The sequence below is a fragment of the Mauremys mutica genome, chromosome 21 (genome assembly GCF_020497125.1).
Source record: "Mauremys mutica isolate MM-2020 ecotype Southern chromosome 21, ASM2049712v1, whole genome shotgun sequence".
NCBI lineage: Eukaryota > Metazoa > Chordata > Testudines > Geoemydidae > Mauremys > Mauremys mutica.
The window spans coordinates 7,464,641-7,480,744 of NC_059092.1; the positions used below are offsets into that span (position 1 = coordinate 7,464,641).

The following is a 16,104-nucleotide window of genomic DNA, read 5'->3' on the forward strand; positions in this document are numbered from 1 at the left end:
AGTGCCCTGGATGAAGGCAAAAGTCCCTGATAGGACACCCAAGGAGACAATTCCTTCTGGTCCCCCACACTAGTGATCATCTTAGCCCTGTGCACATGAATGACAAGGACCCAAGATACTGACAGTGTCCAAATAATTGTCTCTTACCCCCACTAACCATCCGTTGAATCCTGCTGAGGTGGATTCTGCCAGAAATCTGATTGGTTTCTTTCTTTTTTGTTTGCTGTTCCAGCTGAACCAGTGAGGCCGATTGACCCTGCAGCATGGATCTCTCATACCACAGCCATGACGGGAGCGTACCCCCGTTACGGTATGAGCCCCTCCATGAGCACCATCACATCTACCAGCTCCTCACTAACAAGCTCAATTCACGATTCGGAAAGTAAGTCGCACTGCGGCCAGCACAGGGCAGGTGTCTTCTGCTCAGGGCCGGCAGTGTAGAGCTGCACAAAAAGCAAAGCAAGACACAAACAAACACAACAACCACAAGAAAACATTTACATTTTTAATTTTAACGTGTGGGGAGCATAAAACTTTCTGAAGGTTAACACAGTGATAGCACAGTGTAGGAGGAGCAAGGTTTTGCACTTAGATTTTGCATCATAAATTAGAAGGGCTTCCCCCATGTCTTCCAATCAAATGGAAGGGCAGAGCTCCATCCTAATGTATCAGTCCCTTACAGAGCCAGAAGCCGTTTTCCCCCCCAGGTGGATAACCTTGCAGATCAGGAACTGGGGCATTATGTTTGGAAACTTTTTTAATTGCTACCAAAGAGCCTTCACAGTGCTTTTAATATGGTTTAATTGGGTTGCCATTTCTTTTGGGAACTTTATTAAATTTAAAAAAACAAACAAATGAAAATCAAAACCCGGTGACTTTTATCCCGCAAGAGGAAATGAAGGGTCAGATTCTCTCCTCCACTGGTCTGGTCTGTTGTGACAATTCCTAAGTTCTCCTGTCTGCCTAGTGCGAAAGTTATGATGGTTTCTTATCTTGGAAACGTTAGAACTGAAGAAATAAGTCTTGCCTTGTTCTCTAGTGACTGTGCAGGGCACAATGCAGCATTTGATTTAAAACACATGGCACTGAGGCAAGACAAATACATGCAGCAAGTGGCTGGTCAGCGCCTCACCACTGAGGCCCCAATTTAGGAAAGCATCCCTGTTCGAGACCGCAGTTAAGCATGTGCTGAAGGGACTTCAGCGTGGTGCTTAAGTCCATCCCTATTTAGGGCAGCACTTATGGACTAGCTTTATTCTTCGTTCATTCATCCAGGAAAATACTTGAGAGACCGGAAACTAAACACATTCTGCAAGACTGGTTCACGACTTCTTCCAAAACGTTGCCATCTAGCATCCCGCTTTGAGCTGCGGCTGCTAACTGGTCCTGTTGGTGCTCACAGGGCAATCAGTGCATTGACCGACTTAGCTAAACGCACTGGACACGCTTCCCTATTGCCCTGCGAACAGCAAAATTAAACAGCACTTTTGCCTCAATCAGGATCAAATTCTTGTCTCGTTCTTACTCGTCAAGTGGCAAAGCCTTGGTGTGTGTCCCCAAGCTTTTCTTCCCCCACCGATTCCTCTGAGGCAGGCAGGACAGCTGCTGTACTTTGTTGACTGGCATATTTTTTCAAAAGAAGAACTAGGAAGGAGCAATGCAAACTGGATGCTTTTGGTGATAGCATGTCCCTATTTAGAAAATTTGGGCCAAGATTTTCAATGGTGACCAGCAATTTTGGGGACTGTTTGAAATACCTTAAAGATGGCTAGGTTTCAGAGTGCTCCCCCCTTTCTAAAAATCAGGCCCTTTACGGTGCCCCAGCTTAACATCCAAAAACTGAAATGCCTCAAATGACTAGTCTCTTCTGAAAGGGTTGGCTTATCTGAGTAGGTTAAAAGAAGGGGTGAGAATTGATGGATCCAGCTGTATTGCTCACACACATCTCCTTTAATCTTTGTTTTGCACTGAAAATATTCTCGACTGCACAGAGTAATAAAAAAAAGAGATTGACTCTGTTAACTAACCGTGACACTGCCAATTATAGTTCAGGTGTTATTTCCACTCCGAGACTTGTTTTGCAATGAAATAATCTAAACTAGACCCTCTAAGGAACTTTACACCTTAAAAAGTGCTTATTTCTTTCCTACAGATATCCTGTATGGAAAAACCCTTAATACAGAATGAACCTTCTGTAGAATCTTTAACCCAATCTGTAGCAAGGATATAGTTCCCCACAGATTCTGTAAGTTGCCTTAAAATTTCTGTCGGGAGGATCTCATTCTCTGTTAAGGCTCCAATTCAGCGATCACTGAAGCCAGCTTGCATAACTCACGATCTTAATGTTAGGCAAGCGCTTAAGTACATTGCTGAATTGGGGGCCTAAAATCTATAGGTTGCTTAACGTCATTTCTGTAACCCCTTAGAGAAACCCTATTGGTTTCATGGCTAATACGTTGTATTGGATTTTTCCATAGGGGCAAAACAACAACCACCATCATCTTAATAATGAATAAAGTAGATCTTCATTGCTCATTTAAAGGCCTTTGGGTTAATGATCAATGACAGAATCTTTCCTGGACAAATGTTTGGCTGAAGTTTAAATTCCTGGAGTTGTCTGTGCGTTGGTGGTGCCTTTATATTTAAAAATACCAGCAAGTCCTGCCAGACCATGTAGGTGCTTGCTCACTCTCTGATTTCCTAAGCGGACAGTGGCTAGAATTACAGCCTCACCTTGAAACTCTGAAAGGGGAGTTACCTCTTTTCTCTGCATCTCCCTAGACAGGAGGCGGCACCAACAAAAGGGGGCAAAATATTATCAGCAGTCAAAGGCAAGTGAACCACTTATCCCACCATGGCTTTATCTAGAGATGCATTTTTTTCAGTCTTATACATACTAAAGATTACTGGAGTCTAATATGTCTGCTGATTGCTGTCAAACAATGAGAGTCTGTTACTCTGTTTACATTCCTCTTGAACCATTAATGTATCGGGTGCCTTGCTACACAGCACAGCGATTTGGAAATGAGGAACGCGGACACCCGCTTCATCATGCTTCTGAAATGCAGGTTGCTTGGGAGTGAAACCAGTTTTCTGCAGATAGCTTTTCATTTCTTGTGGCGTGGGGTGTCCCCTTTTCCTAACGCGAGCAGGAGGAAAAACTGAAATCAGAACAAAATGGCTCAGTTTCCACATCTCTAAAGTTGTTATCCTGATGCACATCAGAGGTGTGTCTGGGGGATTCTTCATTCATATTTCTGATGCTTTTTGCATAGCTGCTGGAATGGGGCGGGAGGAGGTGCTGCCACACCCGCTGGCTTGAAGTGGTTTCCATCATAGACAGGGCTTACAGTTTGGTTCAATGGCTCTCAGCACCCCTCATTATACAAATTGTTCCAGCACACCCGGCTCTTTGGGATCCTCAGATGGGAGGCGGGATAGAAGGGTAACATTTTATTACAAACAAGGCCAACAGGACTAGCAGTGAGATTGGTCGCAAACTGCACTGCCATTCATTTGATTTTCCCCTTCGGTCTCCTCCACTTGGAGCCAGTCTGATGCACAGTAGGGGTGGCACGCCCAGATCTCAGGAGTGGGTCAGGAGGAAGAGAGGATCTCACCCATTAACCTCTCAGCCAAGTACGGCAGAAGCTGAGAGAGAGCACGCCTCTAAACCCAGAATGGAATAAACAAAGAGCTTAAATACAAACAGGGCTTTCCAGCCTTGCACTTCCCCGTCCAAGAGCCTCCTAGATTCTCTCAGGGTTACGTTGCCGATACTCCCAGCAAACATAAACATCAGTTTTACTGTTTTGGCTGTAAACGTGGAAGCAGCCAGTTAATGGAGCAGCATTAGCTGAGTGCAAGTCTGTGTCGGGGTTCCTTCGTTTGAGCACTGCAGTATGTCTCCTGATTTACTCTGTTTATGTAATGGGGCTGGGACAACGTAAACAGGTTGAAAGACTCCTCTTTTCTTCCAGCCCACCCCCTTTACCTGCTTGCCTGTTCCTAACATCAGACATATTGGTGCAGCCAGCGTTACATCAACACTGGTGACTAAAGCACCTGAGATTTGGAGGGCCTCAGGTGAAACCCACAGCACAGCAGGGTTTGGGTTTCTTATTTGGGTTTGTAAAAGCAGCAAAGAATCCTGTGGCACCTTATAGACTAACAGACGTTTTGCAGCATGAGCTTTCGTGGGTTCTTCAGGCTTGTTCTCAAACACAGGGCTCCTCAGGGACCTGACTACTCAATTGCTGTTAAATCAGACTTTTTCATACTAGATAGAGCCAGTTTTCCATATTAATTATTACTGAAAAAAGTACCTTGTTCTAGAATAATTTTCAGCTTATTCCAGAGCAACAATCTCTTGCAATAGCCTCTGATTTTTCTCTGATGGGCCAGCTGCCTTCAGCCATTACAAGCCCCAATGCTGGTTTATCTGTTAAAGGCAGACCGCCTTTTCCCCACTCCGTTTTCAGAAGGGGAGCTTGCTTACTGCCCGTCTGGGTCTTCTAAGATCACCCTAGATATATTTATGTGTAAAAGTACTCCAGTTTTCTTCGGAGCTAGCCCCTGAGCATTTCAAAATCCCTCTTGGCAGCTATTGTGTTTCGGAGTCTGATCCAAAATCCACTGAAATCAATGGGAGTTTTTTTCCATTGACTTGAATGGAGTTTGGATCAAACCCTCAGACCGTTACTTGCTTTTTGAAAAGGGGTATTCTGCCCAGAGCTACTTATTCCTTCTGCATGGGCCTTTCTCTTCAGCAAATATTGTACATGCATGTGCACTAGAATGAAGGTGCAAAATAAAGATGGCATGAGGTGTGGTACAACTGCATTGTCCTGATGTACATACCCTTATCCGTAATCTCCAAAAGTGGAGAGGTGAAATTGACAGGTAAAGGTGCCACTCAGAACCAATCTAAAGCAACGGGCTAATGCAGTGATACTCAGACTAGGGCTCAGAAGCTGCAAGTGGCTCTTTGCAGCACATGATATTAAAACACTGTGTGATTTAATTATTAACTGATCTAAGTTATTAACCAGTCAGGATACTTTTACTATGTTGTTGACCAATTGTAGAACACTTGGTCAGTCATTTTGCTGTGAGAATAATTTATATATAATTCTCACAGCGAAATGACTATATATAATTTAGTCTCTCTCTCTCTCGCTATATATAGAGAGAGAGAAAATGAAACAATAGATTTACACTACTGTGGCTCCTTTGGGGAACGTTGATCACTAATTTGGCTCCTGAACCGCTAGGATCTGAGGATCAGTGGGCTAATGCATCTGATTCAAAAGATGGTTGGCATTTCTGCCTGTTCTAATGCTCGTGTATTCACCACCCCACTCAGTCATGTTGTCAGGTCAAGGGTTACTTGATGAACGCCAGTCCCAAAGTTGGTGCATTTTCTTTGATGTAACTGAGAGTTTTCAGATTTGGACAGCAACCAGCAAACTACAGCCTCCTGATCCAGCATCCTTCTGCTTCCAGTGCTTTCTTAAAAGCATAATATTGATGTGGAGACAGACCATGAAAATCAAGTTTATTGCTCCCCACATATTTAAATCCGACATTCTTTTTTTTTTTTTTTAAGTTGCTTTTTGTTACTAACTGAACTAACTTAAAGCAAAAGCAAAATCTTAGTGTTGCTCAGATGGCATGAGAGTTTAGAAGCCTTGTGTGTATATGGCATGTGATGATCTATTTCAAGTGTGTAGATGTGCATGTATCAAGATCAGTGGTTTGAGTTTCTGCTATTTTGTATTTGTGCCTTTTACCAAAAGTGTGAGGGTGGCTGACGCGTTGCTCTCCTAGAAAGGTGGGGGGGCTCATGACTTGCTATGTTTCTGCCGGAGATGGGCCTGAGCTATGTGATGGATACGAATTTTCCTGAGCTAGGAGGACAGGAGGCAGGGTTAACACAATGAGTATGGTGGGCAGCCCATTAAAAATACATGACCAGCTGTGAAGTTGGGAATTGGATCCAGAGTTTGACGGCGTTTGGGGTTCAGATCGGTCTCTAATTACTATGATCTATAGTGAGCATCACTCTTATGGAAGGAAGGGTCCTAGGAGTTGCTGGGTGAGGTAACTAAGGAGAATAGCCCTCCCATACGAGGGACGGGGGGCCAGGCTTAATCCTGCCCATCCAGCGCAGGAGATCTGGCAGGCACTTACTGTTGGGTTTTATGATGGAAATGGATCAGCAAAACAAATCACTCTTCTTTCTAGCTGAACACTCGGGTCCGGGGCGTTGTGCATGAGATGGGGTGGTGAAATGAGAGAAGCAGCAATGACTGATCAATGCTGACACATCTAGAATTGGCCTTTCCAAATACTCTGCAAGAGAGGTCCCCCGAGTGTGGGGAAGGGGGTGTTCTCATTGGGTTGTGTTACTTTCCCTGGTTTGTAAGGCTGCGTACCACTAAACAAGTCATTTGGAAGGCATCCATCAGCCCAGCGCTTGTTAATGATACAGGCTGTCTTCTAGTTTCCCGATTCATTTCCCTCCTGCCTTTGATGCCGGGACCGTGCCCATTGACATCAATAGGAGCTGCAGATGCATTGATAGTAGAATAGACTCACCCTCTTCTTTCCCTGGCAGGGCCACCATTCATGGTGATTAACCCAGATGTCTAGGTAGAAGCAAAACGTGCTTGTTCCCAACGTTGTCTGTTGTACAACCGCCATGTGACCTGTGGTGGGTTGAATGTGGCGGGAGTGTTGCCTGAAGTCCCTCTGCGCTGCAAATTAAATGGGAAATTGCAGATGATTGGATCAGCCTCAGGAGCTCCCCCTAGTGAAACGGGCTGGTAGTGACTTGTAACTGGCTGGAGAAGCCAACACCTGTAGGATGCTTGCAACTCAGTGACGAAACTGTTCACGCCAAGCAGCATCTTTACAGAACTGGTGTGAATACTGTACATTGGTGCCATCGCTGAGGGCAAGATGGGGGGAATCTTATGGCTGTGTCTTGAAAGGCGCAATCCAAACAGTGAGCTGAAACCGTGACTCTCTGCAGAGGTGGCTGAGCTCCGAGAAGCATCTAACCTCTCTTCCTTTCAGAATTGGAAGAATCTCCCTTGACTGTGAAGAGTGACATGGCTACTATTGTCAAGGTTATGCAGTTACCCGACTCAGGCCTGGAAATCCGGGACAGAATGTGGTTAAAAATTACCATCTCCAATGCAGTGATAGGTAAGCGGGTCCCCCGATGGCTGCGCAGCTCACCTAGCGGCTTGTTAGGAACGGGCTGGGGAAGCTGCCTTTTAGAGCCAGGGTGACTTTTTTTCTTGTGTGTATCTGTGAAAGAATCTAGTTGTGAAAGGGGGGAACGAATGGCTTGAGTTTGAACTCGTGTGGGCTAGGACTGTACAAGCTTCCCCTACCCATTGTCCCCCTGCACCTGAACCCACTGCTGTTCCCATCCTGTGCCTCCCTGCAGCTGTGGAATGCATCTCAGTCCAGGATAGCAGCGCCCCCTGCTGCTCCAAACCTGCACGTTCACACAGCTCTGTCAAGGCATCTTAGTCATGACCTGAACCACCCCAGCTAGTCCCCTCTTGAAGGGAGACTGCCAAGTGACCCAGCTGGTGTTTTCATGCTGCATGCAAATGTGCACTGAGCTCTACGCAACCTACGTTACTTTTACTTGTAACCTAAGCAGGACATTAGACAGCCTGGAGTAGCCACCCCTCCTGGCCCCCCATATCTGTTGAACTCCTGTCACTGTCTGAATAAACATTGTATCATTTCAGAGTGTCTTCATTCCTTCTCAGATGCACTATGTTTAAAAAAAAATCCATGTATGATTTTTTTCCCCCAGCATTTAAAAGAATAGGTGTTCCACCTGGATGCAGGATTGTTTTTCACTTTCTGGCTTAAATTGATGGTGGTTAGCGCTGTTAGACAGCTGCTCCTTCCCACCCCAGAGGTGGATGCATTTCAGTGGTGGGCCAAATGATCTCCAGATGAACAGTGCTATGAAATTATGATATTCTGAAGCTTTCCGGGGCAGGGCCTGACCTCTTTTTTTTAACAGTGCCTAGCACAACACTGCTCCTGAGCTGGTTGAGGCCTATAGGCATTATTGCATTATGATAGATAATAATAGGAGTTTGAATGTTGTCTTGCCAGCTAAAAATAACATTGGGATGTTTCTCCTTTTCTTTCTCCATTCCCCGCTCCCATTGCAGGGGCAGATGTGGTTGACTGGCTTTACACGCACGTGGAGGGCTTCAAGGACAGACGGGAGGCTAGAAAATACGCCAGCAGCATGTTAAAACACGGCTACCTCAGGCACACTGTGAACAAAATCACCTTCTCAGAGCAGTGCTATTATGTCTTCGGGGACCTCTGCAGCAGTAAGTTCCTCAGCCGTGAAGGGCAAAGCTGCGTGTGTGCTGGATGCCAGCTCCTCTGTTCTGGCAGGAAGTGCAGGACAGCCTCCTGTGGGATTTCACAGGCACATTTCCACATGTGCCCCCTCGTCCTGTCCCTTCCGAGTCACATGATTGTTAGCCAATATTTTCCCGTAGGAGAAGCAACTGAGTTATCTCAGGGAGGGGATGGCTCAGTGGTTTGAGCATTGGCCTGCTAAACCCAGGGTTGTGAGTTCAATCCTTGAGGGGGCCATTTAGGGATTTGGGGTAAAAATCTATCTGGGGCTTGGTCCTGCTTTGAGCAGGGGGTTGGACTAGATACCTCCTGAGGTCCCTTCCAACCCTGATATTCTATGATTCTATCTTGCCAGAAGCTGGGAATGGGCAACAGGGGCTGGATCACTTGATGATGCCCTGCTCCGTTCATTCTCTCTGGGCCACCTGGCATTGGCTACTGTTGGAAGACAGGATACTGGGCTAGACGGATGTTTGGTCCAACCCACTGTGGCTGTTCTTATGTTCCTATCTGGATAGGAAGGGTGGTCTAGTGAAATAGGACACTGGACTGGGACTCAGAAAATCTGTGTTCCAGTCCTGACTCTGCCACACTCCTGTGTGCCCTCGGGTCTCAGTTCCTCATCTGTAAAATGGGGCTAGTATTACCCTGCATTATGGGGATGCTGTGAGGGGCTCAAACACTACGGTGATGAGGGCTGTATAAGTATGATCTGACATCGAATAATGATTTCATGCCCTGACACCAGCGTGATCAGCAGAGGCATTCCGTCTGGCCCTCCTTTTGTCTAAATGGGACTAGGCTGCCAGGCATTCTCCACTGACCCCTCTTGCTCTGGAATTCATTCTTCAGGTCACTTCAGGGGCCCCCATCGTGGCAGGGTGTTAGCACCTCTCTTTCAGTAATGGCTGTACCCTCGCCACGTCCCTCAGCGTTCGGAACAGATCCCACTGGCACAGAAGGGTGCTGAAGCACAGAGGGGATGGAAGCTACATCTGCACTTGGAGCTCGGGGGGTGATTCCAGGCTCGGGGAGAGCTGCTAGCTCGCATCAGGCTGTGCGCTAAAAATAGCAGCGTTGCCGCAATAGTGCGCAGGCAGCGGGAGCAGCAGCACGGGCCAGCTGCCCTGAGCACATTTTCCCACCCTCCACCTCCGTGCCTAAGCAGCTGTACTGTTGGGGCGGCTGGCCTGAGCTGTCCATGCTGCCATGGCTTCACTACTCATTTTAGCACACTCGCGCAGCGCAAACTAGTGCAAGGGCGAGTGTGCACGCTGGGACTCGCACCCCTAGCTCCAAGTGTAGCTGGCAGCCTGGACTTGCCCAGAGTCACACAGGGAGTTTGAGGCAGAGTCAGGCATTGAGCCCGGATCTCCTGAGTCCCAGTCTAGTGCCTTAAGCATAAGGCCACCATCCTTCCTTAGTCTGCCGGAGACTGGCTTCGTTAACCTAGTATCAGAGGGGAGCCGTGTTAGTCTGAATCTGTAAAAGCAGCAAAGAATCCTGTGGCACCTTATAGACTAACAGACGTTTTGGAGCATGAGCTTTCGTGGGTGAAGTGGGTATTCACCCACGAAAGCTCATGCTGCAAAACGTCTGTTAGTCTATAAGGTGCCACAGGATTCTTCGCTGCTTCGTTAACCTAGTGGTTCTGCTGCAAGGCCCATCTCTCCGCTGAGATGCTTCCTATAAACCTTAGAATATCTTTGTGGGTGGCTGGTAGCGATAGGCAAATGGTAGACGGTTTGGGGCGTCGAATCAGAGCAGTGTAGGTGTTTTTGCACTCGCAGTTGCACAAACCCACTTGAAACTATCCGTCATAGGTGCCGACTCTGTGGGTGCTCCCGGGCTGGAGCACCCACGGGGAAAAATTAGTTGGTGCTCTGCACCCGCTGGCAGACATGCTCCTCTCACCCCCGGCTTCTCCTCCCCCTTCTCTTCCCCCCGAGCGCACCACCTCCCCGCTCCTTCGCCTGCCACCCAGTGCTTCCTGCGGCCAAACAGCTGTTTGGCAGCACTTAGGACTTTCCAGGAGGGAGGGGGAGGAGCGGGGACCCGGCGCGCTGAGGGGAGGAGGTGGGGCAGGGACTTTGGGGAAGGGGTGGAATGGGGGCGGGGCCAGAAGGGGTCGAGCACCCACCGGGAACAGTGGAAGTCGGCGCCTGTGATATCTGTCCCTCCGTATTCAATGTTCATGCCTACGTCACCCTGGGTAATAGCTTCATTGAACTGCTGAGGTTAAGTCCCAGGTAAAGCCACTAGCTGTGGTTCTAGAGGGTGACGATGGTATGTGGGGCTCAGGGGCTCGGGCAGAGCACTGTCCTCACCTTTTCTTTCTTCCTCCAGATATGGCTGCCTTGAACCTGAACAACGGTTCTAGTGGAGCCTCTGATCAGGACACTCTTGCTCCTCTTCCACATCCTGCTGCACCTTGGCCATTAGGTCAGGGGTACCCCTACCAGTACCCACTCCCCCCTCCATGCTTCCCACCAGCATACCAGGACCCAGGCTTCAGCTACGGAAGCGGCAGTGCGGGTAGCCAGCAAAGCGAAGGTAAGCCTGTGAGTAGAGCACGCGCTGTCCCAGCTCCCGTTATCCCGGGCCGTTTGCTTGAGTTTCCCTAGTCCTGTCTGTGCTCCCCTTCCTCGTGGTTTTGTATGCCCCATGCATGGGATGTGCGGCACCTGTGCTGAATCCAAACTCCCTTGGCAGACGCAGGGGAGAGGCGGGCCGGCCTTTCAGCACCGCAGTGAAAGTGCCCGTTACGTTTTAGTTGAGCCAGCACAATATTCCATCTGGGGACTTCGCTAGAGCTCAGCACACAGAGCAAGAACCATGGGGGAGCTAGATACAGGGCTGTCTGTCGTGTCCAATGTGGCACAGGCATAGCACTGATAAATCACTCCTCGTCCCAGGAAAGAGCTACATAGATAACAGCTTGCCGACTAATCAGAAGGCCACCGTGAGAGGTGAAGGGCCTTGTTTTCACAGGTGCGAGGCGCTGATTTCGATGGTGTGCTCGACGTCCCTGAAAATCAGGCCATTAGCGGTTTGCTTGAAGCCACGTGCCAGAACTGAGAGTCAGGGACAGAAGTGGGATTCCAAACTGCCTGCTCCCGGCTTCCACTTCCGTACTGAGTGCAGAAGGCCATTCACCTCCTCTTGTGTGAAATAAGCAGAAAGAGTGCTGTCTGGAGCAGCCAGCCAAATGCACTGCAACCCTGAAACGCCATTCCGCGGGGAGCACAATGGCTTTTGCTCTGATGCATGTTGCATGGGCTGCTTGAATGTACCACCTCCTTTCCAGCCCTAGGATCACCCTGCTACTTCATTCTGAGCCTAGTCAATAAAATCTGTGGTGTGACTGTCCAGTGGGCCCCCCCTGCAATTTCTTAAATACACTGCTTCTGGTGTGTGAATATCCCCCTTGGAAACATTGCCAGTAACCAAAAAGCAAGGCTCAGAAGGAGTCTCCAAGCTTGGGTATGAATCATGTTACCAAGATAAACAGCCCCTGCTGCCCCTCCAGACTTAACCCAACCTCCTTCGTTATGCAAACCCAGGCTGGAAATCCCACGAGAACTCTTGTGAGATTTCCAGCGCTTGCCCTTCCCACTTCAGCTGAAAACAAGTATGTGTGGGAGGGAAACCAAAAAAGTTCAGATCTTTAGGAAAAAATCCACATCAGGTCTGTTCTGTCACTGGGGGGTGGGGGGCACTGATTTTTCCTCAGGGGGTTCACCAGTCACTGTGAGCAACAGAATATTAGCTCTTTGCTGCTGGAATAGGAAAGGCACAGTCTTTTTGTCCATGAATCCTGGGTTACCAGCTAGGAGAGTTTCATTAAAGGCGACGGGAGGGTTTCATTTTGAACGGTTCAACACTTTTTTCTTCCTTGTTCTACTTTTGGAAACTACACCGCTGTGTTGTTTCTTGTTTTGTAATTGTGTTATTCCCTTGTTTTGTTCTGAGCAAGCATTAGACTGAAGGATTCAGAAAGGAATGGCTGACACTAGGGGATTGGTAAGCTTCAAACGCCTCCATAATAACAACAAATTCATAGCATGATCATTTAGACTCTTGTGATCCAAATGTTGAGCTGTTCCCTCCCCCCTTGTTTTATTTTTAATTGTCAGAGGCACTTTGCCTGTCCCAGGACATCCTGTTTGTAATACCGTGGCATTAGCGGAGTGAGCAGTCTGACTGCACAGCGGTACAACAGCTACCAGGGAATGACATCAGAATTCTCCCTGCCAACGTGCAGATTCCAAATGGTGCCCTGAGCGCCTTTGATCAGCCTTTTGACTCTCCCGCCTGGATCCTGTTTTTATTAGTCCAATAAGCTGTCCAATAAGCTGCTTCTAGAGGTGGCTGCCAATGCTCTCCTGGCATACGCCCGTGGGTGCCAGCCATGCACCTTAGTTGTTGGGGGTGCTGGACCAGGCAGCTGGATCTGGTCACACTGGGCATTCAGACGTCTGAAAGCTGACACGACTGACGGACACGTAAAGTGAGCAGCCATTGAGGGTGTAGCAATAACTCCACTATTCAAAAAGAGACAGTGGCTCGGGTAGGTTGGTAGGGACCCCCAGGCAGCAAAGGCATATCCTAGGATTGCAGTGGCCGGGGAGCCCGAGGGTGTCTGTGCAGATCTGGTGACTGTCCACGTCACACAATTGGTACCTCGTTAGTAGTCATCAGAGCAGCCAAGGATACTGGATTTTGTTCTCCTCTCCTGGATTCCTGTGGAGGAGTATTGGAAGGGCAATGAGAGGAAGCTTGCCCGGTTCTGGGGAGGACGTAGCTCTTAGTAAATAGAGGGCTTAGTTCTCCCAAGCTGTCAGTTCAGCTCCTTTCACCTGCACCAAACTGAATGTGCTGCTACCTTCAGCAGTGACTATGCTGATGAGGTAAGTCAGCCTAGGTTCTGGGGCCTGATCTCGAATCACAACTCTCACAGACACCTTAACTTTGATGTACACCTCCAGCTTGAATCTAAGAACATTACTGCAGACTCGCCATTGCACGCCCAGCATACCGATCTCTCCATCCATGGGAGTTCCTGCTTGAAAACTTACGCTATTTTCCTGGGACGCGTTAGCGGAAAAGGAGATTTCTCTAGTGCTTAAAGGGTTGCCACAATGTGGGGGGGACCTCTTGCTGGGGAAAAAAAGGCCCACTGCATTGGAATTTCTTCCTATCAAGGTGCTTCTTGATTTTGCAAAGCAGTTACCAAAGAGCCCTGCCTTAAGATTTGTGTTTGGGTGGAGATGGGCACTGCGCCATTCACTCCTAGATGAATTATAATCAGTGCCTTGTAAGAAAACTCTATCTGTGTCATGCTGGCGTCGATCTTGCCTGGAGTGAGGGCTGGAACAGTCATCTTGCTAACTCCCAATAATGCTCTGATGCGTGTTTGTTTTTTTTATTGGCTCATTAGGAGATGTTTGATGATGAAACTCAAAGGGCTTAGCTAACCAATCCTTACAACACCCCCTGGAAGGTAGGGGAGTAAATATATTCACCTCCATTCATGGATGGAGAAACTGAAGCCCAGAGCAGTTAGGTGTCTTGCCTAAAGCAAGCAGGGGAATTGGTGGGGATTAGGAATAGAATTAATCAGTTGTAGGTTCCTAGTCTTGCGGTCAAACCCCTCGCCCACACTGCATCTTGGGTATTTCACATTCTGCTTTGGTCCTCAACCCCTCTGCATTCTGCAGGAGGCTTTGAGCTTTCTACTACACATGCCAGGCCTGCCTAGCTTTTTAACTCCATCTCCTTTATTTTGCCTTTTCTCAATATAATCTCATCAGCGGAAGGAGAGCCGCGACTAGCAATAGGAGCGCCTGTGATTCTCTCTTCTCTCCCTCCCGTCGCATTAACCATCAATGCTGTGATGACTTGAGTAGCAAGCACTTGTTCAAATTCAGAATCTGGCCCATGATTACGAGGCAGAGGAGTTTGTGTGTGAATGGAACCTCAAACTAAGGGCTTTGGTTTAAGCGGAGCAATTAGTTCCTTGTTGAATGATGGCTTGGAAAGTTAGGATTTTTTTTTAAAAGAGAGAGAGATTTAACTTGGAAATATCTACCTCAGTATCCATCCCATGCTCATCCTTATGATATCTGAGCACCTCCTGCAGCTGCTTACACAGGGCCTTGCCCCAAACCCAGTGAAGTCAATAGCTCACACTCGCATACTGTGGCTACTTGCACACAACCTCACAGGCATTATTTTTCAGCCTCTGTGGGGAACATCTTCTAGACTCGGCATTTGCATGATCCATGGCAATGTCCGTGTAACAACTCTACACTCCGGCTTTTGAAGGCCGTTACAACCACAAAACACCTCAGTGATGGGCTTCGTAGGAATCTGCCTTTAGGTCAGGCCCTGATGCCATGGAAGCCAACAGAACGACTTCCGTAGACTTGGGTTTGGAGCAGGGACATCATTTGAATCTGCTTTGTTTACCAAAGACTGATACAGGAAAGACCAGATGTTTTGAAGAAGAGGTTCCATGGGAGGATAACCCATCCCTGTGCCAGGGTTCCTGGCATCCACACATTGAGTCAGTCATACTGTTAGAAGGAACCGATTTTGTGTTTAAAAACAGAACCTCCCCTCCCCTCCATTTTGTCTTTTCCCTCTCTACGTGCCGGGGGGAGGGGGCATGGATGCAGCGGGGCTTCAGGCGGTCGTTCTAGGCTAGCCGATGCTTTTCCCATGCTGGCTCCGGAGGGGAGGGTTCGATCAATGTGTATCCTTGCATGCCACAACGTCCTCAGCTTTGTTCTACCGGGTGTCGTTGCCAAATTCTGGAGTCATCCATAGCCTGTTGTGCTTGACGTGGGCCGGAGTTGGTCATTGTCATTGTTGCCACTGTGGGTTTTGATGCCGGGGGATTTCAGGAAGTGTTGATGAATGTGGAGGGGAGGAAACGTGACTGACTGACCCTCCCGTTCTGTTCCTGTTGCTCGCCGTCCACAGGAAGCAAGAGCAGCGGCTCTAACCGGAGCAACAGTGAGAACAGCCGGAGGGCTCTGGGCAGGGAGAAGGACCGCAAGTCAGCCGGAAGCGGCAGCGAATCCGACCACACCGCCCGCAGCGGGGGCGGAGCCAGCGTAGTGCGCCGCGAACGGCCCGTCAGCCAGCTCAGCCACCGGAGTCACGTCTCTGCCACCCACAGCGAGAGAAGCCACCACAGCCACCATTCGTATGGGCCTCCGGGGGTCCCACCCCTCTACAACCTGCCAAAGCTAGGCCCCAAAGTCTACGGGACAAGTGGACCCCCCGGCGGACCTCCCGTGAGAGAACTGAGTTCCGTTCCTCCAGAGCTGACGGGGAGCCGGCAGTCCTTCCAGAAGGCGATGGGCAACCCTTGCGAATTCTTTGTTGACATCATGTGAGAGGAAGTGCCTTCAGACTCTGTTTTGGGGGGAGGGAGGGGCTTGTTTTCATTGATGTTGGGTTTTGGGTTTTGGGGGGTGGGGTCATTGCCAAACACTTTAAGAAAGAAAGCTTGGCTGTATTGCATGTAACACCTTCCTGAATCTCAGTCATGTGTTGCAAAAAACAAAAAAAATCACCTGGGATTCTTAAATATCAGCAAATCAATGGCATCTTTTCTTTCCTCCTTTTTTTCCCCTTTCTCCCCATGTTTTTTAATGTGGTTGACTGATGTATATTCACAGC

The 16,104-nt window shown here is 48.5% G+C and overlaps 1 protein-coding gene across 4 annotated transcripts in view; it reads left to right on the forward strand.

Moving 5' to 3' along the window:
- DVL1 (dishevelled segment polarity protein 1) overlaps positions 1-15,828 on the forward strand; it is a 169,524-nt gene extending 153,696 nt beyond the window's left edge. For 2 of the 4 annotated variants that reach the window (XM_044996557.1, XM_044996560.1), the window contains exons 11-15: positions 233-382; positions 7,081-7,212; positions 8,211-8,378; positions 10,759-10,965; positions 15,400-15,828. In XM_044996557.1, the coding sequence (XP_044852492.1) occupies positions 233-382; positions 7,081-7,212; positions 8,211-8,378; positions 10,759-10,965; positions 15,400-15,818 (1,076 nt within the window). In that variant the 3' untranslated portion in view covers positions 15,819-15,828. Of the gene's footprint in view, positions 1-232; positions 383-7,080; positions 7,213-8,210; positions 8,379-10,758; positions 10,966-12,388; positions 12,436-15,399 lie in introns of all 4 variants that reach the window. The other 2 variants (XM_044996561.1, XM_044996558.1) reach the window with 2 other exon arrangements.
- Positions 15,829-16,104: the final 276 nt, after the last annotated feature.